This window comes from Osmerus mordax, chromosome 16 (genome assembly GCF_038355195.1).
Source record: "Osmerus mordax isolate fOsmMor3 chromosome 16, fOsmMor3.pri, whole genome shotgun sequence".
NCBI lineage: Eukaryota > Metazoa > Chordata > Actinopteri > Osmeriformes > Osmeridae > Osmerus > Osmerus mordax.
In genome coordinates, this window is record NC_090065.1 from 3813450 (window position 1) to 3838090 (window position 24641).

The 24641-nt window shown below is 42.0% G+C and overlaps 1 protein-coding gene and 1 long non-coding RNA gene across 2 annotated transcripts; one reads left to right on the forward strand and one right to left on the reverse strand.

Moving 5' to 3' along the window:
- Nucleotides 1-8816: 8816 nt before the first annotated feature.
- ralyl (RALY RNA binding protein like) lies at nt 8817-21101 on the forward strand. The gene is made up of 8 exons (XM_067253024.1): nt 8817-9072; nt 17813-17888; nt 18240-18287; nt 19231-19421; nt 19831-19944; nt 20241-20398; nt 20600-20642; nt 20962-21101. Exons 1-7 carry the CDS (start codon nt 8817-8819, stop codon nt 20630-20632), a joined length of 876 nt encoding a protein of 291 aa, XP_067109125.1. The 3' UTR covers nt 20633-20642; nt 20962-21101.
- LOC136958895 (uncharacterized) lies at nt 21094-24625 on the reverse strand. The gene is made up of 3 exons (XR_010878711.1): nt 24383-24625; nt 22450-23024; nt 21094-21414 (listed from the first exon to the last, which is right to left on the reverse strand). It is a non-coding gene; the product is annotated as an uncharacterized lncRNA (long non-coding RNA).
- Nucleotides 24626-24641: the final 16 nt, after the last annotated feature.

The window sequence follows — 24641 nt, forward strand, 5'->3', positions numbered from 1 at the left end:
CAGGGTGAAGTGCCTTGCCCAAGGACACAACGTCAGTTGGCATGACCAGGAATCGAACTGGCAACCTTCGGATTACTAGCCCGATTCCCTCACCGCTCAGCCACCTGACTCCCACCTGGTGTTGTAGCACATGGACATGGCTGTGGCGTCAGAGAAGCTAGCTGAGCACGTTAGCTATCTGCCAGCTACTGTTTGTTTATCCGATCCACACGCTCAGGAGCTGGGCCAAGGCATTACCATGTGCACTGGACAGAGGAAAGTGGAAGGAGATAAAACGATAAAGCTGCAATCCCTGCTTGTCCCATGTTTGTCTGGAATTGGAATGGCCTTCAGGAATGTGTTTCAGAGAGCGTGAACTGAATAGCCATTTTTTCCCCTCCTCACTTAGCTTACTCAAGATGATGTCTTACTGAATGTTTTACTTCTTACCTGGGTACCTGGGTACAACCTTTGTGTCACCCTGTCTGTGCTAGTATTAGCTACGAAATCTGTGTTTTCATTTGGCAAAGAAAGAAACAAACCTGAAACATCAAACTTACAATACAAACATGGCAGTGAATATTAAATGACACAGTCCTAGTTCATAGATGGCCCAAATAGGCCAATAATAGGTAATTATCTACTGTCGGTTTACCAATCACTTGGTGATTGAGCCTTTGATCCAGGTACACCATCGTCTACAGTACATGACTTAAATTAGCTTTTAGTGCAAACTATTGAATTTTAGAAATAACCACGAATTAGTTGTAATATTGATATAGGATCACTTTGTGTTTGATAATACTGTAGCATACCACGTAAAGTAAAGGCTATTTTATAGAAGGTTTTCAAATGCAAGCCTGATCTCGCTCTCGATATATTCTCACAGGAATTGGTCTAAATCTTCCAATCAAAACCCATCGTGAACCACGAAGAGTGTTGCACATCTAGTGTGGGATAGCTCCTGTTGGTACAGTAGCACATAGCGTGAAGAATGGCTGTACACTGAATACTTTGGCTGTGGAAAGCGTGGATACATTCAAAAACTGACCAATCCAATCCCCTGTCACATGACAGAGTCAGAGGCAGAGAATGAGAGCGCGAGGGACGCAGAGCTTGAGCTTCGACACACGAGCTTACACAACGCCACACAACGCTTTACGCCCAATTTGTTTTTAATTGAAACATTTTACTCCCGCTCGGTGAGTACATTTTTCCTGACATTTTCGTAACATATTTTTTATCCTCTTTTTCTTCTTTGTCTTGGTGTGTCGACATGGGAAATTATGGTTTTACCCGTGTTTTCTCATTTTCTGCATGCAATGATTTAAATCTTGGACGCACAATATTGGGGCTCCGGCGACAGCCGCTGATAAATACGTGCTCGCGGACCTTTTGGTATTTTTTTTCCAATCAGAATCAGCCCAATCAGAAATATTAATTCTTTCTTTCTTACCTTTTCTTTGTCATGTCTTATTTTGGTGTGATTTTGGTCTTTCTCCATGTTCCTGCTGTTGTTCTCAGTGCTGAAAATGTAGTGTTTTGATTTTCACCTTAGAGGATTTTCTTTTTGACAATAGGTGAGAATTTAACTTTCATTCGAGTTGCTTTTTAAAAACTTTTTAAACCACTTTAATTTCAAGTCAAGTCCCTACTGTTTTGTAAAACTTCGTTAAAGATCTATTTATGATCAAAATAACATTCTTATATTGAAAATATTCTTATGGTACAATTCACATAGATGTACTGTATATCCTATTCGATTTGTTATGAACTTTTTAAATGTAAGTATTAATTTTGTAAAATGGACTCTGAACTTATAATATGTAATATACAATAATTAAAACAATAGGCTATACATTTTCTTGGTACAATTGAGTGTGTTAAAGTAAACAGTACTGCAGGTGGTGCAGTGGACCTACAGTTATGCGGTATAATTTCGTATGCAAATACAAACGCAGGTCGCCTAATTAACACATATGATCAATCACTTGACCTTGGCAACAAATCTCCCTTTTGCAGGCTACATTTGTCTCAATGAATAACATTAGAATCCCATTTTTTTCCAATTACGTCTAAGCTCAACTTTTGTTAAATTGAAGATAGGGAAGAAATCTATTGCACCATTCAGACTTGTAGACAGACAGACAGGCTGGTCTGGGAACAGGTGGGGGAAGCCAAGCATGAAATATGCTTTAATGCAAACAATACTTATCTCTCGCTGGGAATGCTGGGGGAGACTGGGCCTGGAACTGCGACTGAGAGAAACAAGCTCTGAATGCTTCTTCTGAAATGAATGTCTATGAGCTCTGAGTGTGGACAAAGTTTGTTGGAGGAAGGAGCTTAACTTCTGTTCTGTGGCGGGGTGTGGATATCTGGCGCCATCAGAGTTTCCTATCCCGTGCCATGATAGGGCGTGGAATCCAGACAAGCTCGGACTGAGAACCTCACAGTATGTGTGTGTGTGTGTTTATGTTGTGTGTGTTTATGTTGTGTGTGTTTATGTTGTGTGTGTACGTGTGCCCGAGACAGAGAGGGAAAGTGATTTTGCGTGAAAGTGAATGCTTCTCTGAACATATGTATTTCTAACCGTTTATACCGGCGTTTCATTGAATTATATATGCTGCAGTACCCATTGCAATGCAATGCACCCCATTGCATTTCCTGTGTACTGGAAGGTTCAGTGTGTTCCCCGCATCATGAACATGTCATGTTTGACAAAACAACTCTGATGGGATCCATCGGTTTCAGCCTGGCCAAACAAACCCTCAGAGAACTCAAGATGCAGAATCTCTGCCGTGTATACAGTATCTCGTGCAGACTCACAGCAATACCTTACCCTTCACGTCGCACTGTATTTGTTTCAGAACCATGGTCAGTTCCATTCCTTCGTTGTTCTAAGCGGCAAAGCTTACAGCACCATAGACAGCGTTCTGATTCAAGTGTTCTGTTCCATGGATTCCATTGAGTCAATGTGTATGCGGTGTGTTTGTTACGAGACAAAGCCTCTGCTCTCGTACATATCATGAAGAAAGAAAAAAACCTTGAAGTGTCAACCAATCAGGGGACTTAAGGGAATTCTAAATAGAGTATCTTCCAGTTTCTAATCCATTCTATTATTTAATTTAGCCATTGGGTGACAATGACCACTACATAAAAACAACAACCGTAGGCCTGTAAAGTTGGACTGAATTCAGCGAATGCTTTTGTTGAACCCTACGGACATTGCCTCTTGCCCTGTTTACAGACATTTAATCTACATCCCAGTGTTGGTGTTGCCCAATGTCACATTGCCTCTGTCTGTCCACTTAAAAGCTGAGCCATATTGTGTTATCAGCTAATTACTCCCAGTGCCAGTGACCTAGTTACTTTAGCCTGGTGGAATGGAAGCTATATTTGGCATCCACACAAGAGAGGAATTAAAGAAATGGAGAAATATCCGTTTGCCAAGAGGTACGTGAAAGCATGGCATATGTTCTCTGGGCCTTTGGCACAGAGCAAACCAGCCAGCAGGAGGCTATGGATGCTGATTCCTTCATGTCTCTGTTTTAGTTAGGGTTGTTGTGAGACTTTTATATATTATAGCTTTGATGGAATGTATTCCATTATTACAATGTACTATATTGTAATGCTTACATTTTTAAGTGCAGAAAACCATTTGCAAGGTATTGTTGATTTTCGTTTTCATGTTGTGTGGAATCCAAATGTTCTACTCCATTACGAGGGGCATTACTCATCATTGACAAGATTAAGTGTTAAGCACTTCACATCATAGTGCTGGTTGTGTTTTAATTTTTAATATTTGAAGAGTTATTAGAAATGTGGAACTAATGTATTTACTGGGTGACTTCAGGACAGTGTGAAAAACAAAGTTCCTGAGATGAGCTATTGCACACATTATCAAAGCCCACATCTACTGTAAGCAGTTATTCCTCAAAGCAATTTCTAATGATAAGATGCAGATATGATTTATCGAACTGATAATCACTGTCTTCACCAGGCTGCATTTCTTCTCCCTCTCTCTCTCTCTCTCTCTCTCTCTCTCTCTCTCTCTCTCTCTCTCTCTCTCTCTCTCTCTCTCTCTCTCCCTACATCTGTGGTGTCATACTGTGTTGCCCATCTATGTTAAAATCAGAATGCATCCCCATAATGCTCCTGGGTATTTTCCCACTGTCTCCATGGTCTAAGGAACATAGTTCACAGGAGGTAGAGAGATTGGGCTGTTAGAATATGTATGCTGGTTCTAGACAAATGAATAATAAATACAATAAGAATTAAAATATTGTATAGGGAAAAAAGGAATATGTAAATCTATGAAAATGCCCAGCGACTCACTACTAACCCTATACAGTATCTGTGTCTCTCCTGCAGTTTGGGCTTTGATATTCTGGTCCTTGGCCCAGTTCTAAGCTCCTTGAAGATGATTGGCATTGAAAAGGCCCTTCTCCCCCATTTTTGAAGTCCTCTCCTCCAACCATTTTACCAGCCCCCATCCCCCCCTTCTCTCTCTTAAAGCTATATATATTTTTGTGGCATTTCTACCTTTACAATTTTTATGGTGACTGTAAAGAACAACAGGAAAGGCAAGGGAGAGAGAGGAGCTGGCATGCAGCGAAGGGCCCAGGCTGGATTTGAACCCACTGCAGTAAGGCTTCAGCCGATGTGGTACATAGACTCAGCTTCTCTCTCTCTTCTCTCTCTCTCTCTCTGTCTTTGTCTATCTCTATGTTAATGTGAAGCACCTCACAACCTGATACTAATAGAGTATGAAGTATAGGGATAGGATGTATTTAGATGTTGATACTGTATAGTCAGTACACTCTAAAATCTAGTTTGTCATAACATCCTGCACTGTGAGTGTAGATGAGTGAGGCAGCAGATTGTTTTGGTCCTGAAGGAGGGATTAGTGTCACGGCCACAGCCGTGCCCCCCTGTTGTTTTTGGTTTTTCCCTGTCCTAGTGTTTCGCTGTCATTGTCTTCACCTGTGTCTTGTTCTTGTTAGCGTCATTGTGTCCACCTGTGTGTTGTTTGGTTCTGTGTATTTAGGTTTCTGTTTTGTGTCCAGTCTTTGTCTTGCCATTACTACCCATGTCCGTGTGAGTACCCTATTTGTTTCCCTGGCTTTTCAAGATTAAACCCTTTGTTTTCAAAATGGCTGCATACTCCCTTGCATTTGGGTCCTACCCCACCTCACACCCTGACAGGTTGACAAGACAAAGACTGGACACAAAACAGAAACCTAAATACACAGAACCAAACGACACACAGGTGGACACAATGACGCTAATGAGAACGAGACACAGGTGAAGACAATGACAGGGAAACACTAGGACAGGGCAAAACCAAAAACAGGGGGGCACGGCTGTGGCTGTGACAATTAGACTCAACTGAGTTCTGTTGGGCTGGGTCCAGAAGGGCCCAATATGATTTTGGCCCTAATTGCTAATTGAAGTATTTTTTAATAATTCAGCAATAGCTGCTCTGCTGTCAAGGTATTAGCTGAGTAACTCATGACTGCAGTGGAACAAGAATGTAGGACAGAGTGGTGAAGAGGTCATTGTTTCTTAAAGGACAGAACGTTATAAATAGAGTGTCCTTGCGTGGTACCAGTGAAACATTTAACTGTATAACTGTTAAAAATCAAAAACCTGATTCTCTATACAGCAGTCCAATTTCCCAAACAATTCATTTGGCTATTATTGAACCAAATCAGAGATTTCCGCAAAATGAACCAGTTTAAAGTGATAAAAGAACTTTCTCAGAACCGTCGTAAGGAGTATATTCCTGACAAGGCAACAATAATTCCTTCACCCTTCAGTATGTGGGACAAATGTTGATATCTCACTGTTGACAGGAAATGAATGAAGAAGTAGGCAACTCAGACACGAGCATCTCCCTTAATAATGATACATTGGCTTGGGCATTTTCAGTTGTCAACTGTCAACATTATCATGTGGATGAAACGTAACGCACACCGCACTGCAGGAGAGTGAAGAGTGTTCCTTTTCCTCACATGTCATGGATGTCACAGAAGACAGGGTTGTTTCATCATTGGCAGACAGCAGAGTGAGTCACTGAGAGGCTGTGAGTGCTAAAAGGGCCTTCCTAACCCCATCCCCTCCCCTCCCCCCCTCTCTCGCCCCCAGTTTCTCCCCAGGAGAATCCAAATACTTTACTTCTGCCTGAGGTCTAATTGTGTTGAAGTTGCCTGTGATGCAGTAATCCTTGGCATGATCACTGTTAACAGTTAGAATCCATTCCAAAGTCTGTGAAAGCTAAAAGACTCCCAATAAACTCTTGGCTAGTTAGTCAACGCTTCTGTTTTTGGGATAACATGAGGAAAATGGGTACGTAGACGGCATCAACAATGCATTCGAAAACATATTATTAATCATTTATGTTAGAGCCAAGTATGAGATTGGATACATTCTCTGTCTTTGAGAATATATCTGGAGCTGGTTTGAAGCTATGCTAGTGTCACTGGACTGACTCGTGTCCATGAGTGTTTGCCAGCAGTCTTGTTATGCTTTTTAAAATGCTTTGAGGATTTGAAGCCTCATGAATATTGTAAAGAAACCCTTTGAAGTTCTCTTTTTTTTCCAATCGGACAACCCTTCCACCGTGCTGTAGCAATGACTGAATATCGCTATGCTCTGATCTTTTTTATTAAGTTAGTAACTGAAAATTATTCTGGAAAAACGTTACGTTTAAGCGGAGTTGCAGTCTAGTCTAGCCCCGGATATTTTCATGTCAATATGGGCAAATATATTGAAGAATCTATTGAAATGTGATCTGTACAACAGGTAGTTGTGACTTTGAAATCTTATTGGTTGACTCTTGGTTGGCCATATAAACTCCACAACCTTTGACATTATTAGAGGATAACGCACAGGTTTATTTATTTAAAAACCATAGGTAACTATACAATACCTGCTTTATCACTCTCTGCCCAATGACGTCATTTACTCCTACTTGCCACCAATAGACTGATATTCTGTGGCCATTTAGCGTGAACAGAGGTAAGATAGCTCTCATTTTTCTCTCAATTAAACCCACTTAACATGTACCCCGCCTAGTTGATTAGCCCGCTAATGGGCTAGTCTCTATAGACTAGCTCTAATGGATATAACAGCATGGCCTCTGAGTTTCATACATAACGTACTCAAACTCCACTTATCACAGGAGGTTCATAATGTGCCAGTGTACAAAGCTGACACTGGTGAAATGAACAAAAATGTACATTAATGATTCAAATCACACAACCTTGGACTATAATGTGTGAGGTTTTTGTGTATGAGAGACAGAGACCAAGGGAAAACTGTGCATGCCTGTCTGTCAGTGTGTGCGTGTGTGTGTGGACTTACCTGAAGGACGTGGCAAGCTATCAGGTTCATGTCCACAGCTGCCTCAGCCTCAGGTTCTGGCACACTTCATACACCCTCCAGCTTCACAAGGAGGTGTGGTGACATAATACCACTTGTCATGACTATAGTGGACTGTGAGATGTGTGCAAGAAAGGCTTGTAATTGCTTTGGTCTTATTATTATTGCACGATATATACTTCATGACAAAAAACGAAATTGTTGAAGGAATCTCACGGGAACCAATTACCTACTAGGAGCTTTTCCTTTAATAGGTTCCTTATGAAAAGGTGTGTTGCCCATTTAGTCATTTAGCAGACACTCTTATCCAGAGCGACTTGCAGTAAGTACAGGGACATTCCCCGCGAGGCAGGTAGGGTGAAGTGCCTTGCCCAAGGACACAACGTCATTTGGCACTTCCGGGGAATCGAACCAGCAAAACCCGATTCCCTAACCGCTCAGCCACCTGACTCCTGACCTGACGCTTTCTTACCTAGAAAATTACAGTGGAAATTGATTGTAATTACAGTAGAAGGGGGTTGGATGTGAGGGAAGGGAGACAGAAGTGGGAATAGCCCAGGGAGTCAGGTGGCTGAGCGGTTAGGGAAGCGGGCTAGTAATCTGAAGGTTGCCAGTTCGATTCCTGGCCGTGCCAAATGATGTTGTGTCCTTGGGCAAGGCACTTCACCCTACTTGCCTCGGGGAGAATGTCCCTGTACTTAATGTAAGTCGCTCTGGATAAGAGCTTCTGCTAAATGACTAAATGTAAATAGCCCCAGATCTTCTTTGAGTTTCCTTGTTATAGTTTTGCCCAAGCCGTGTCCATTTAGTTCTCTTTAAGTCATTAAAAACACTAGGACACTTAGTGTTTCCCCTTTGTTCGTTTTAAAAGTTTGCTGTTCTGGTCACTGGCGTGGATTCACCATCAGCGACGTATTAAGATTAATGACAAAGCTCCCATGTATACAAGACACAAACCACACCTCTGAGCAAGGCTGCCTTCCAGACGTGATTACTCTTCTGCTACCAAAGGTGAAGGTGAGAGGCGGGGAGAGAAGGTGAGAGAGGCGGGGGAGAGAAGGGAGTGCGACAATGTTTATGAAGGCGTGGCAACGGTCGTCCATTTTTTGATCCGCAAGTTTGATTCCCTCCTCCTGAGCCGAGGCCTCCCTCACCTCCTGCATGCCAGAGTCTGTCTCACGCGGACAACACTTCCGTCTCGGGAAAGCCCTGGGGAGGATGAGAACGAACTGACAGAGTAACAGAAATACTGCATGGTTGGAGACCATGAAGAATAAAAGCATGCTACATCTGTACCTGTACTTCAAGTCAACCAGACATGCGAAAGCGTGTTATATTAACCGAGAGTGTGTGAGTGCATGATTGTTAGTGTGTTACGCCGTAGTCCTCCTGACCCCGCCCCTCTAGCCCTGACCTCTTCCTGTTTCCCCAGCTGGCCTGTGCGTGTGTGTAGGATGACTGGTAAGACCCAGACCAGCAACGTGACCAATAAGAATGACCCTCGCTCCCTCAACTCCCGGGTCTTCATCGGGAACCTCAACACGGCCGTGGTGACCAAGGCCGACATCGAGGCCATCTTCTGCAAGTACGGCAAGATCGTGGGCTGTTCCGTGCACAAGGGCTTCGCCTTCGTGCAGTACGTCAGCGAGAGAAACGCCCGCGCGGCTGTGGCCGGAGAGAACACCAGGGTCATCGCGGGACAGTCGCTAGGTAAAAAAAAAAAAAAAAAAACTTCTGTTGCTATGGTGATATATGGTTGCTCTGTGATTGATGGGTATGATGAGTGGGCATCATCATGAGCGGGTGGGGATGGGTAAAGATATATGTGTGTGTCTGTGTGTGTGTGTGCATGTTTGTGTTCGTTTGTTTGTGTGTGTGTGTTGTATCTTGTTGTGCCTGTATCCTGTGTGCACATCTCAGTGTTCTTTAGTCATAAGCCCACTCAGAGAAGACATGGTGTTCAAATAGACCCAAGGTCGGAACACAACACTTTGGTTCTCACTGCTTACGTGAATCGATGGAGGACTGTGTCATAACGTCATATATACTGTAGGAAAAATACAACTATGAGAGATGGGAAGGAGAAGAAGAAAGAGTACACACTGCACCAATCTCTACATGTACACTAAACTCCCATACAATAAATCTTCTTTATATTACTTATTGATTAGTTTTTCCCCTTCCTCTGTGAAAAATAAAATCTCTCTAAGTCTGACTCTTATTAAATATGAATGAGGGTTCCCGAGGTCAAATCTGAAATTCAATCCTCGTCTTCCCCTACCATGCATCTTCGGCCACACTGTTAGGAATGAGAGACAGGCACATTGCAAAGCTAGCATTCTGTTTACCGGACCACATTTCATATAGCTCTCGTTGAAGCAAGAGTAGGATTAGATATGTTTGGTGAAGTAATGTCATAGTTCAGTTAATGTTCATACTATAGCCATGTTGGTATGGCATATCAAATTTATGAGTTTGCTGTGGTTGTATGAACATGTTCAAATCTAAAGGAAATGTGTGCCCTATTTGTGACAATACCTGCAGAGATGCTGTTTATGTTTATTTTGGTAAGCATGTGACTGAATGCAAAACAGCTTGTCTAAGCACTGGTTTACAACAATTTGTTTATAAAAATGACTCTGAAAGACCAGCAGAGACACATTTCCTGGAACATTACATTTACATTTAGTCATTTAGCAGACGCTCTTATCCAGAGCTGCTTACAGTAAGTACAGGGACATTCTCCTGAGGCAAGTAGGGTGAAGTGCCTTGCCCAAGGACACAACGTCAGTTGGCATGACCGGGAATCGAACTGGCAACCTTCGGATTACTAGTCCGACTCCCTCACCGCTCAGCCACCTGACATTAAAGATGCGTGGAATCACTCTTCAATGTAATATTCCTTTATTGGCATTGAAAACATCTTGGAATTGCCAAAGTATGCATAGGAATAGAACTGGAACCAAATAAACTATAAATCGGTCTGCACATATGTGTAAAAGTCCAAACTTTGCTTTATTTTGTATTCCCTTTTCGAGAGTTTGAAATTTAAGGTAATTTGCCAACAGGAATGTTCTAACTGGGATTACTGCAGCTCTGTCTTTTTTCTCTCTCTCCCTCCCTCCCTTTCTATCTCTCTCTTTCTCTTTCCCCCTCTAACATACACACACATACACACACACAGCCACACTCAAACAAAGACTATTAAAAACTATATGCATATCTGTATTTTGCAGATGAACTGTAGATGTCCTTGTTTGATATCTGGCTATGGTAAATGTCACCCACTGCATATACTTCTGTTCGGCAGGCCATTTGCTGTAAATAATACTGAGCTCAGCTCTGTTGTGACAGCGCTTCAGGTGTTGACTGCAGGTAAGGAGACACTGGAATGCTTGAGTGACTTTAATAGCCAGGAGATATTGCAGCTCAGTCTTTTCATTCACTCAATTTAATTTAATTGGACATGGCTTGATTGCCAACACAAGGACTTTAGGTAGCCTGCTTTCTCCAAATACAAGTGAAAGTGACCCAAGCTGAGGTCCACACTACCACCATAGAGATGCAGATGAAGATGTATTCTGGTCACATAAGGAAAACAGTAGAATCTAATATTTTTGAGGATGACGCAAACCAATGTGTTGTTTCAATGAGTGACTTTGTCATGGTCTGTGACTGCCCTCTGGTGGCAGATGAAGTTACTGCGGTTTAAGTTGTCTGTTCTGAATGAGCGGTGGTTCTAATGGTGCTTACACTAGGTCGGTGCTTGAAAAAGCAAAGACACAGTAAAGCGTGTGTGAAACACACACTTCTAGTTGTATGGTGATAAAGAGGATGTTATTCGTTTATACCTACTTGCTTTCTTGAAGAGATGGTTGACAGCTTGAAAAGACTGTCTGTATTTGGGGTTTGGAAGGATGAACAGAGGTAGAGCAGGCATAAATGACAGGATAATGCACGTGTAATAGGCAATGTCACAATTATTAGAAACACTAGATGGCGCAACTGGAACAGTGCTGAAAGCATTAGGACTGTAAATCAGTCAACTCAATTAGTGAACTTTATTTATAAAGCGCCTTTCATAACAAAAGTTACACGGTGCTGAACTATGACAAAACATTTAAAATATAGACATGATCCCTTTAGGATCATACATTTTTCTTATAGAAATGAAGGCTTTAATGCTGGGATGTGTAGCTAGTCTGTGGCATTTGATATGCAATTTTCCCATGGATAAAGAGTGTCAGACATGGTACAATACATATACAATATATATGTGTACTGTACTGTGTCCATGCACCATACTTCGTGATGATTAAGATGAAGATAAGATGGTTTGATTGAGAAAAATGGTCAGTCTTAAATTTACTTGTACATCCATCAGGTATTTAACCAATTTCTTTCAGTTTTATTCTTTACAGATTTCCTTATGTATGATTTAGTAAAATGCCAGTAGAAAGGAATTGCTTCTGACCATAGTATCAAGCTGTCAGTCTCATAACAAGCCTCTCTTTTCTCGCGAGGAACAAAAGAACGGTGAGACTATTAAGACCGTGAGCCAGGGGGCCAGACAGCTGCACAGGCCCTGTCAGTGTAATTAGATATAACAATTTAGAGACTTCATCCTCAGCGGGCATAATTGCTGGAACAGCTGGGGAACCTTTTAGAGTATTTTGTTCTGTGCTGAAGACATATTTGGAGTCTATAGCCCGTCAGTGGATAGGCAGGTCTCATGTGACTTCCATACTTAATTGAATAGGGCTTGTGAATGGATATTTTATTGTCGGCAAATTCTTGCCCTGTGTAAACCAATTAAGGGGAAAACCTAATCCCCCTTTTTATGTAGCCTAACGTTTTTAGTACAATTAAATGAGTGAGCTTGAATAATAAAAATGTATATTTACCATGAGTTTGCCACACACATTAGGCCTACATGTTCATACGGATTTTCTATCTGTACTTTATTGACCCACAAATATCATACCCCCAACTTGTACGAGATTACACTGGTAATTAGTTGTTTTGTAGACAATTAAAATGTGAATAAAAATGTGTGTCACAGAGAGACATTCTGAATATTATAGGCTATCATTTAACTTTACGACCACTGACGCAAAATATGCCGGTTGGTGTTAGGCTACAGTTAAAGAAAAATAAATGTGTGGTTGAAGAATGTTTTTCTCCGATTGTGAGCTATAGTCTGACTTAATCGCTGTGTTGAGGAAACACTTAGAACTCCCCTAAGCAGTCCAGCAATGGTATGGTCTGAGGTGGCTGTGTTGCTTTTGCCTCCAAGTGTATTTGATTTGCGCCGGGTGTTTTGAGCAAAGGAAACGTCGTCAGCACGACTGGAGCTTTAGCCTACTCGCATAAAACTGTGTTTATCACTGTCATGACGATGTACAAAGGCAGGCGCCGCAATCAACGATGTAAGTATTCAAAAAATATTAACAGTCGTTTATGAACTAGTTTATAAGAAGGATTTATCAAAACGCTGTCAAATGTTTTCTACAGCCTAAGGGTGAGAATCTGCTGAACATTTCAATTTTATGTGAAATTGGCGTTGAAAACAAAAGTAGGCTTTGCTTAATTATTTCGTGAATTGTTTTTAAATATGCTGAACTAGTTATTTGAGTTCTAAACAAGGTTGTTCTGACATGTAGCCTAGGCTACGCTTGATTTGACCTTTATTGCCTTGATTGTCAAACAGATGTGACATTTTTGCAGGGTGCCACAGTAATACCTTGTTCCTTTGTCCTAAGGATAGTAATGGAAATAATGGCAACAGAGTGGTGTTACTAAAGCAAGGCTAAATTACTTGTTAAACATTGCTAACAATATTACGACCCATTTGTTGACGCATTGATTATCTACACTTTTATACCTACCATTTTGTTAGATGAGTCAAACATGACATGACATTGAGCTTTATAAAACCGACATCAACACCATAGCTACTAGCTCAATACGTTCTTTGTTGAAAACTATTTTAACTCCTTCACTGCATTTGAAGCAGAATGGGTAAAACCCAAAGTCCTTGTAAATATACACTCAAGCCATGCAGATATAAGCCTACTTAAGCTATAGATTCTATTAACTATGTATCAACCAGGGGATTTTTACATGATTGTTTACGTTTAAGACATGCCTTACGAATGTTCTATGTTTTAGTGGAGTGTTTCCCAAAGTCATTTTTAGCTAGATTGTTACAGCCTGTCATATAAAATAGCAATGAATCAGTCTGTTTTAGATACTTTTGTAAATCTCACATTATTGTGAATTAGATACTTTTGTAAATCTCACATTATTGTGAATCAGCCTATCCTTAAACATTGAATCACTGAACCTCGACGGTGATCAAGGCGGCCAATCCAAGTGATGAACAGCCCAGTGCATAAGGTTCTCCTGTGGCTTTTGTGTCTTGGTAACTGTCCAGATTCCGAACAACAGACTCATGAATGATAGATCAAAGTTCCCTAGCAGATGTGTGGGCGCAGACGGCGTGCGCCTCGCTGAACCGGAGCGCACATCAGCCAGTGTGAGTGTAGAGGAAGTGATGTCCGTCCTCAGGGGGACAGATTGTTACAGAACATTGCACCTGCCACTCACACGGTTACATCATGAAAAGCGAGGGGAAAAAAACAAACAGGAAAGACTGGTGAAATGTAAAGAACTGGACCAGATGAAAGACTAGCAATCATCTCCACTTTGGGCTGTGTACTGTAATGTTCATTAGATTTCATCATTCAAAGGAGCTAAACCCAAGATTTTTGGTATACAAAAAAAGCTATGTTTCCAACAAGGACTGGGAATACACTATTTTTTTCTGACTGATATTTCTGTTCAGTAAAAGCCTTGGTGGCCTAATTATCCTTCCAGAGTAAATTGCAATATGCTGTTCAGAGCCAGTAGTCTTGGTCATAAAATGTCCTCACAATCTTTGTTTTCAGTGTGTCTGTTGGGAACATAGAGTACCAATTTGAGCAGTGCAGAACAGTCTGCTGCCAACATAAAAAATGTCTAGCTTCTTCATGGCCAAACTCGACAACAAAATACTAATCAAAGTACTTCACTTTTAACAAGGAGGTACTCTTTCTATATCAGCTGAAGGTCGACAGTGTGTGACTTACCCCCATGTGACGGCTGTATCGAGACAAAGCCGACAAGCTGACAGCCCGTTCTCTTGAGTGAACTGGAGGTCATCACCTGGCGACAGACTCCACCACCTCCCTCTCTTCTTACATTTACATTTAGTCATTTAGCAGACGCTCTTATCCATAGCGACTTATGGTAAGTACAGGGACATTCCCCCCGAGGAAAGTAGGGTGAAGTGTCTTGCCCAAGGACACAACGTAATTTCGCGCAGCCGGAATCGAACCGGTAACCTTCAGATTACTAGCCCGACTCCCTAACCGCTCAGCCACCTGACTCCCTACTTCCGTCCCCGTCTGTCACATGCCCTCCCTTCCTGAGGGAACACACTCGGATGTCAAATGAAAAGAGAAAAGTCTTCATGCCCTTGAATAACGATAAAAGAAGAAGTCATCTCATAATCCTCCCAGGGTGTGTAGAAAGAGCAGAAGTTACCTTGATTATACTGATTCCCACAACAAAAATTATGATAACACATTCTGAGACAATCTCTCTGGCAAATGCAGATTTTTTGGTTCAAACTCATTCCAAGGTTGAATGGCTCTTGCTCGAACCACCTTATCTCGCTAAGCTAAAGCCTACTGATTGTCATGGCAAAAACAAACCGACACACTTGGAGTACGATAGTCTTCACATTACTTCTATCACACAAAGACGTGAACTCAAACTGGCAGACAGCCACATTACCCAGCACTCCCACCATTATACATCCTCTCCAGAGATGCTGGCGTAGACCACAGTTGTCTGAGAGCTCTGGAAATCAGTGTTGAGTCCAAAAACCTCCCAATACAAGAGCCCTGAAGTGAAGATATGTCTAATGCACAAATTGTAGCTAGATATGGATTGCACAGCCCAGAGGCACATCATCATTTAGAAGCCTTGTAAAACCCTCTTAACAAGTACACCCCCAGTGACTGGTTTTCTGCACCTCTCTTTCACAAACCGTCTCTGGAGGAGGGGATCCCTCACTGAATTGCTCCTCCCAAGGTTTCTTCCATTTTTTTTCTCGAGTGAGTTTTTCTGGGAGTTTTTCCTTGTCTTCCTTGAGGGTTTAGGTTGGTTGAGGGGCAGTTATATGGGTGTATGTGAAGCCCTCTGTGACATTGCTTGTAAAAACGGCTTTACAAATTAATTTGGATTTGACTTGATTTGATGACTGGTGTGGGTGGGTGTCTTTTGCCTTTTGTCATTTCCAGTTCCCAGCTTCAAACACTATTCTATTTGCCATAATAATGACTGCCACAATGAGCCAGTGATTAAAAAAACCTCAAGGACATGCTGAGAGAATAAGTATCTAACACATACACACCGTACACACAAATGTGTTTGTGAACCTGTGCTTGAATGTGGTACAGTACTGTCTACATTGACATAAATTAACATTATTGAGACACAAAGGTATGTGAAAGGCACAGTAATATTATCAATTTGGACAGCTAGTGTTAGTCAGTTCAATACATTTGATTGATGTGCCGCATACTGTACAGGGAGTCAGGTGGCTGAGCGGTTAGGGAATCGGGCTAGTAATCTGAAGGTTGCCAGTTCGATTCCTGGCCGTGCTAAATGACGTTGTGTCCTTGGGCAAGGCACTTCACCCTACTTGTCTCGGGGGAATGTCCCTGTACTTACTGTAAGTCGCTCTGTATAAGAGCGTCTGCTAAATGACTAAATGTAAATGTACAGTAGTAACGACACGATTCACGTCTAATTTAATTCTACTCTTTATCTCACATCTTACCTTTTAGTTTCAAAGTTCAAAAGAATTAGACCTGACAAAAGCTCTTCAACAAATCAAATCCTGTTACCAACGTTACAGCATACTCCTCAATCTATTGCCTAGCAACACATTACCCACATCTTTCTACTTCACCTCGAGAACATGTGAACACACACACATCCTCTAACGCTTGTATATGATTATAGTAATGGCTACAATTAATCATAGGTCCGTGACTGAATTGCACTGGCATTGATTTAGAGTGCTTTTGTGTGCCCTACTCTCATTAGTGACCCCAACAGAGAACTGAAGAATATGCTTTATAGTTACAATGATCGGTGTTGTCTACCAAGTCTAATATTAAGAAAATACAGTGTGATATGAAATGACACAGTTTCATTCATTAGCAAAAGATTGCAAGGCTGTGCCACACTTTGTTAATTTCCCACTAGGGGAACTTAAAACCAAACTGGTGTGAGCACATCTTCCTTCTCGGACATGGAATGGAAAAAGTACAGTTGTTTGTCATAATGAACAGGAAACTATAAATATAACAGCCCACAATGTATTGCTCCACATTTTAGCTCCCAATAACTTGTTATTACTGAGGCCTCTCATCCCCAAAGGCGGTTGATGAAAATCCTGGCTGCCTGTTTGAGTTTCGAAGCCATGAATAGAGACTCCTCACAAGCACTGAGCTTGTCTTGTAAAATTGTATCTTGTACATTTGTATTTTTTGTAATATTTGTATTTTTATATTGTAAATTACGGCAACTTATATTTTATTTTAATTCCACTTAGTAATGCTAGTTTATGTACCCTTAGTACAGATAGTCCACATATTTAAATTTTAGGTTCCTTCCTGCCAAAGCAATTCCTTGTCTGTGCAAACTTTCATGGCGAATAAATCCCATTCTGATTCTGTCTGTAGAGACTTTGTAGCTGCAGTGTCTGGGTTGACCTTGAGAAGCACTCAGGGCTGATTGGGTGGAGATTGAATGGAGACAAAGACAGACATGTTGAACCACTGACACCATCTGAGACTAGCATCGAAGAAGCTGTCACTCAGTGAGAAAGTGATGAAGCGTTTTTTTTTTTACCATAGCTGTGTACTGCATGTTACTGCAAGAGATTTTTGTAAAAGATTCAGGCTTGGAAACCTGACAAAAAAGTTGCGTTCTAACACTGCAGACACTCACTTTGAAATGTTCGGTTTTGTTGCGTGAAATGTCAGTCTGAGAAGAATTTCTCGGAAAACAATGTTGGTCTGACTCAAACTCGGCGTGAAACCGCTGTGCAGCTTCACCGTGTGAGGAGTTCTTGTCTAACACCTTAACTGTGGCAGACAGGCCTGTCTGACGCTAGCCAGCGCTGCCTCGCCAGTCTGTCAAAACTGCTTTTTATCTCCAAGACATATTGTTGTGTCTTAAAAAGTAATCCGCTCTATCCGAAAGTCTGTTTACACGTAAAAAGGGATGCTCCGTGTCTGTATTTCTCTGTGTCAGTTTATTTCATTTTACAATACAGTAAAATGTGTTATTACTACAACACGTCTAACATCATGTAATGTTTCTGTGACAGACATTAATATGGCAGGTGAGCCTAAGCCATACAGGCCAAAGATTGGTTCAAAACGGACTCTGTCGTCTATCTACAGGTGAGGATATATTCGCTCATTTCCATCTTACATTTACATTTAGTCATTTAGCAGACGCTCTTATCCAGAGCAACTTACAGTAAGTACAGGGACATTCCCCCCCGAGGCAAGTAGGGTGAAATGCCTTGCCCAAGGACACAACGTCATTTTGCACGGGCTGAATCGAACCGACAACCTTCTGATTACTAGCCTGATTCCCTAACCGCTCAGCCACCTGACTTGTTTCCAGATCCAGGAGAAGCTCTTTGAATCTTCATTAAGATTAATTTCTCTTTCTCCTTGCCTTCTTACAAATGAATGTACACCTGCAGTCAATATTTGTTCATTGTGATCCCTTCCTTGTTTCCACAGTGGTTATGAATTTGACTATGATTACTACCGGGATGATTTCTACAGCAGGTACGTATGTGAAAAGGAAGGCTTTTAAGGAAAGTCTAAATGGATTTGTCTTTCACAAAGTAAGACGGCAGTCTGAAACGTAAACGGTGTCATCGAAAAAGTAGAATAATTTCCCTGTTCTATTTGATTCCTTCCTTCTGTACCTACCCTCGCTCATCCTTCCCTTTCAATCTCTAAATGCTTTACCTTTGCTTTTTCTATGACCTCTATCAAGTTACTGTTTAACCCTTGTGCTGCCTTCGGGTCACATGACCCAAAGGTTCATAACGAACCATCGTTGTGTTTAGACAATTTTACCCAATACAAATACAGATCATTTTCTCTTAACCTTCGCAATGTGGAGTGTCTGAGACAGCCCAATGGTTAAAAGAAAATGCTTCACTTTGTTTTTCTATGCGGTAAATTTGTCGCAATACGACGGTGGGTCAGAATGACGTGAAGATAACACAAGGGTTAAGAGGAAGACTGGGAAGGAATAGTATTTTGAAATTCAAGAAAGATGGAAAACATTATAAGAATGGTAGTGAATGTCATTATGAGTTTATTTCCCTCCATTTGGCCAGCTAATGGTTCTTTTATCTGTCTAGGCACATTTAGAATGTCAGACGATTGTCTAGCTTCCCGCTTAACGCAGACCTGGAAGTGCATGCATCTTCACTATGACATTTTTATTGTTTTGTTTACCTTGTCCGTTTTGAAGGACTGCGGGCATTCAAAAATGGCAATCTTTTCATGGAGACTTTAAACTACACATTATGAGTCTTTCGTAACTGGGGGAAGACACTGGCTAAACAGCATAAATGGACCATCTTTGTAAGAGCTTTTAGTTACAGTATTAAAACATTGCTGGTTATTGCTGACGTCAATTGACCAGATGTGATAGAGGGCCGTTCTGTTTCGCAACTATAATTATTTTTAAATGTTGCCCCTTAATACTCTCCAGACTGTTTGAGTACCAGGGGCGTGTGCTGCCCCCCACCAGGGCGGTGATCCCCATCAAGCGCTCCAGAGTCGTTGCCCCGTCCGCACGCAGAGCAAAATCCTCCTTCCCCGTCAGGACCTGCTCGTCTTCCTCCTCCTCCTCTTCCTCCTCTCGACTGCTCACCCCAGGGTCCCTGGCCACGGGCCCTCGGTGTACGTCTCTGGAGCTTCCTGTCTCTGTCATGGACCTCCCATTTTCTGCCATCCATATCTCCATCCCCCCAATCTTCTCCATCCCTCCGCCTTCCTTATCCCCCTTCCTTCAGACAGTCCTTGATAGGTCCTTACTGTTAGCTCATATTGAATGCATTCTTCCTAACCAAACACCCTACAACAACATGTTAGTTAGTTAACTATTCTTTCAGCCAGAGATGTTCTCGCCTCATTATTACTGACATCCTTGGAGCTAAATTTTAAACCTGTACAGGAGGATTATGCTGGTAGACACCAGCCACTAACAGGAGTTTCCACAAGGTGGAAAAAACGGGGTCTAGTCTCGTCCAAAACAAGTCTCATTTGCCTGGCAAACATTGTCTCATCCTCCATGTGTGTCTGTCCTCAGTGAAATCCGACCAGCTCCTAACCATCAAACGGGAGTTGTCTCAGATCAAGACCAGGATTGACTCCCTGCTGGGGAGGCTGGAGAAGTTTGAGAGGCAACAACGCACAGGGCCGGGTACGTGGGCTGAGAGGTCCCACACAGAGACTACATTAACCCTGTCATGAACACAGTCTTGAATGCACAATTTAGTCTGGCACTAAACGTTTTAATGTATTATTATGAAAGCTGTGTTGTAGAAAATAATTATATTCTTGAATGTATCTTTTCTTCTGGCGTTGATGTTTAACAACGTCTGAAGTGGTTGTGTTTCTCTCACACTCTTAACTTAAAGTAAAAAACCGCACTCTCAAGCTTGTCTCATTGCTTTTTTTTCATTGCTTTCCTCACTCTTTACTTTTGTTCCACATTAGAGGCCCAGAGGAAACAGGAAATGGTATACGAGTCTCTCCAAGGAGGGACCGCACAGCTGTCTGGAGAAGATGACGCAGAAGGACCTGTGGAGGTGGAAGTGGGGGAAATGACGGATGGCGGTGAAGATGACTTTGACGATGATGGCACCAACGGCATGGTGAATGGATCGATATCAGTCTACTGTGTAATCTCAAGTCTGAATAGGTCATTTTGCTTGTCTCCCATACAGGATGGAGTGTAGTATCAGATGGGAATTTTTTTAACTTTGGATTACGTATTTAGCTGAGTCACTGAAATATGTCTGCCTGACAAAGTGGGTGGAATTACAGGACTATTAACAGTCTTTTTTTTTCTTCAGATAGAAAACCACATATCGGACATAGATAACTGAACAGGTTTAGGTATGTTCGACTTTTTGCAGTATACAATCATTTAATTGTATTTTTAAAGTAATTGTTTTTATCCTGACCAAACTGAAAATAATTTAAATAAATGTAATAGACAATGTGTCTGAGCATCAACCGGACTGCTTTTTCTTCATCTTTTGGTAACTTGCCAAAAAGAAAACAGTTCTGTAATCCTCTTTACTGCAGCAAACACAGATTCTTCTTTTGAAGGCTTATTGAGTACTTTTGATATCAACAATCCGTTGTTTTTGCAGTAATGAAAAAGATGAGGATGATACCAGTGATTTTTGTTTGTTTCTGGTCTTCCCTTCAGGTTAACAAAAAGAAGCATTATTGGGAGCTGTAAGACCTGATACCAGCAGCATCAGACCATCTGGCCTGGAGGACCTTTATTGTGAAAGGGAAATGAAGAAGAAAACGACTGCAAATAAGAGACTCAAAAACGTTGCGCTTGTTGACTTTTATTACGACATTGGTAGCACTTGAGAGCTGTGTCATTTCTTTCTGGGCAAATGTGCTCAGACCATAAGGCAAACATGAATAACTATCGCGTTTTCTTTCTTCAGTGGTTGGGCAGGAATCATTCATATCAATCTGTTATGGTTTATTTGATGTATAAGAAAGTAATGTTTCATCAAATACAACGTAAAGTAATGTATCTGCTCTGTTGTCCTCTGTCCACGTTGAGAAGAGATAAAATATGTATTTTTTTGTTGGCAAAATCAAAATGACATTTCTTCAAGATGAGAAGATTGTTTTGTCAGGGCTGTGGATGGAAAAACAAACACAAAAGGCATTATTATGGAATGGTTCTGTTCATGGTTGGCAAAATCTAAGCTAAAGACTTTTTATGTAGGGGCGGCACCTACAGTAGTTAGGAATGTGATGACTAGTATGTCTTTATTTGTTCTGTTGTACAGTCAAGATATTATTTAATGGAGTAAACCACATTTTGAAATAAATCTTTCACTCTGCAACTATTCGCAGATATACATGGTGGTGAATTTACGGCGCTTTTTGAAATACAATGTAAAAACACCTAAACAACACAGAGCGTGTCTCACCAAAAATATGTCATATAACCTAGGCCTTCATCTTTCCCACCATACAGGATGTTGTATGTTAAAGGGCAGAGGTTTGGACAGATTTACTCAACCTTATTTAGGCTCTCAGATAATGCCCTTGAAATTCAAATTAGCTGGACTGAGAGATGGGTGGCATTGGGACAGCAACAGATGGTGTGTCTAATTCCCTCTTTTCATTAGCACAAGATCATCATTTCCACAGGTTAATGAGGGCAGTTGCTGTACTGAAGGTAATTGGTTAAATCAGTCGTTGCATGGCCAATAGCCATTAACGCCCCTCATCCTTCATTGCTCCACTATGGGTAGTAGCTCAGTGTGTGACTGACTGCATAAATCACTATTCTGCACTTGTTAGAGTAATGTACACCATACAGCAATAGGTATTTTGCACGATTCTGCACTGAATACTCATAACATCACCTGAGACTGGGTGTGTAGTCGTCAGATGAGTTCTGTTCATTTTCACTTTGTTGAGTTGAATGTGCAGAAGGCTATCTTGCTTCAAAAGCGTATTTGCCTACATCATGTGCGTTAACAATGGCATCAAATACAAATGGATACTCCTTAGGCCTATAATCGATTCCACATAGCAGACAATGACAACACATATGTTACACAAGGGCACCACAATGTGAACATTCTGAGCAGAGAAACAGTGCTCAATGTCTGACTTATGACCATGAAGCTCCTCTTGAAAGAAATCAGTATCATCATACCGTGCAAGGTTGCGCTTGTTGGGGCGCACGGTTAACTTCCTGATGGTGCACACTGTCCCTTGCCTGGCGCGCTGCTTGCATCTCCGCCGTTTTCTGTGCCCTCGCGTTAGCCATGCGCGCTGCGTCATTGGAACGACGGGCTGCTGTCTTCTCTGCCGTTTCCCGTGCCCTCGCCTTAGCTGCACACGCAGCGTTTCTGGCACGACGGGCCGCTCTCACCTCTGCTGTTTCCTGCGCCCTAGCCTTAGCCATGCGTGCAGCATCTCTGGCACGACGCGCTAATGTCATCTCTGTCGTTTCCCTTGCCCTCGCCTTAGCCATGCGCGCAGCGTCGCTGGCACGACGGGCTGCTGTCTTCTCGGCCGTTTCCTGTGCCCTAGCCTTAGCTGCACACGCAGCGTTGATTGCCCGACGGTGTGCTTGCTGCTGAGCGGCCTCCTCATCTCGTGCTTTGGTGCACGCAGCTGCACGTATTCGGCGTTTTGCATCACGTTGTTTCTCCCGCTTTGTCCGGGTATTTCGAGGCATGTTACTGGAACGTTAACCTGCTCACTCAGGGTGTGGAACAAAAAATCCTGTGGAAGGAAAGACAACAATCAATGAATGTACGGTTGTGAAATGGTAACATGACTTTCAATGCTGAACAATTAGGCCTACTTCCATTAACACAACTTTAAGCGATTTCCGAACACTTTACAATTACTCAAAATTGTCTCGCGTGGGGGTAGCGAAAACACAGGCTTTGTTGGCGACCAGCGCATTTACTGCTTTGAAACGGTGATTGTAATCACGGTGAACACATTTGACATGTACACAGCTATAGGCTACCCAGTTATATTTAGATGTAGATAGCATACATCCCTAATACAAATACACACCTCCATGAATTTGAGGCCTATAAACCCCTGTGTGTTGATGACCCAGAAAATCGGTATCCTTCGAGAAATGTCTATAAAGCTGCGTGACGATCAACAAACTGAGAAACTTTGGAAAAAGTCTGCTATTAGAATGTCAGACGAACATTGTGGCGAAACTGTATTTGTCGCAAACCGCTCAGCCAATCAGTATCCTAATTTACATTTAGTCATTTAGCAGACGCTGTTATCCAGAGCGACTTACAGTAAGTACAGGGACATTCCCCCGAGGCAAGTAGGGTGAAGTGTCTTGCCCAAGGACACAGCGTCAGTTGGCATGACCGGGAATCGAATTGGCAACCTTCGTATTACTAGCCCGATTCTGTCACCGCTCAGCCACCTGACTCCCTGGACTAATATGTTAAATGACAATCCCAGTCACACCTTCTAGCACACACCACTTCAGTAGTGTTCTCAACAGTTGAAGAAGGTGAACTGAAGAAGACTCCAAAAGTATCATTAAAAGTTGTGTTCCTGTAGATCTAGCGACTAGCGACAAATCAGGTGACTTTCTGCAACTTTGTATATCTCCCGTTTTCATTGTGGAGCAGCAGCAAAATAACTGCTATTTGCCATGTCTTTTGTGTTGTCAAACAAAGTCGCATCCTCGCCCCGGGAGATAAACTGGATGTGGATGAGAGGCCCAATTATCCGTCATCACATAATCTAGCGACTGTGAACGACTTTTCAGAGCCAATAGTGACTTCTAGTGAGATTTTTTGGCAACAATGAACAGCGTTTAATCTCATGCCATCGTTTCTTATTGTACACGTCACGTATTAATATTGTTTTCAGTCTTTGTATGATTTATAATTTGCAGGTTTTGCACAGTACACTCAAATGTGTTTAGCTACATATTCCTTTGTTTCCCAAATAGTCTGCTGCCTGCAGTCACTGGGTAAGCCGGTGATGGTCCAATTTGAATTTGTATGCGTTAGGCAATCTTTCTTTCATATGGCTGATGCAGAGCTATCTATGGCATCTACCTCTCGTGCACAGCCTCTACCTCTAGTACCTACCGGCTCAGCATCTCTGAAAGGGATCCATCGCGAAACTGGTGGCGAATTGTTTTTTAGGGATCTCGAGGCGCTCATCCACACAACGTCACCAGCGGCACCGCACGTCCTCGGGTTCTGACACGGACACTTACAGAAATACAAATGCTCGGTTCTTGAGATAATCGTTGGACACTCCTTGCCATAAAATCCCACTATAAAACCACGGATATTCCTTGCTTTTCAGCACAGTATTAACTTTTTCCAGGGTCCACGGACAAAC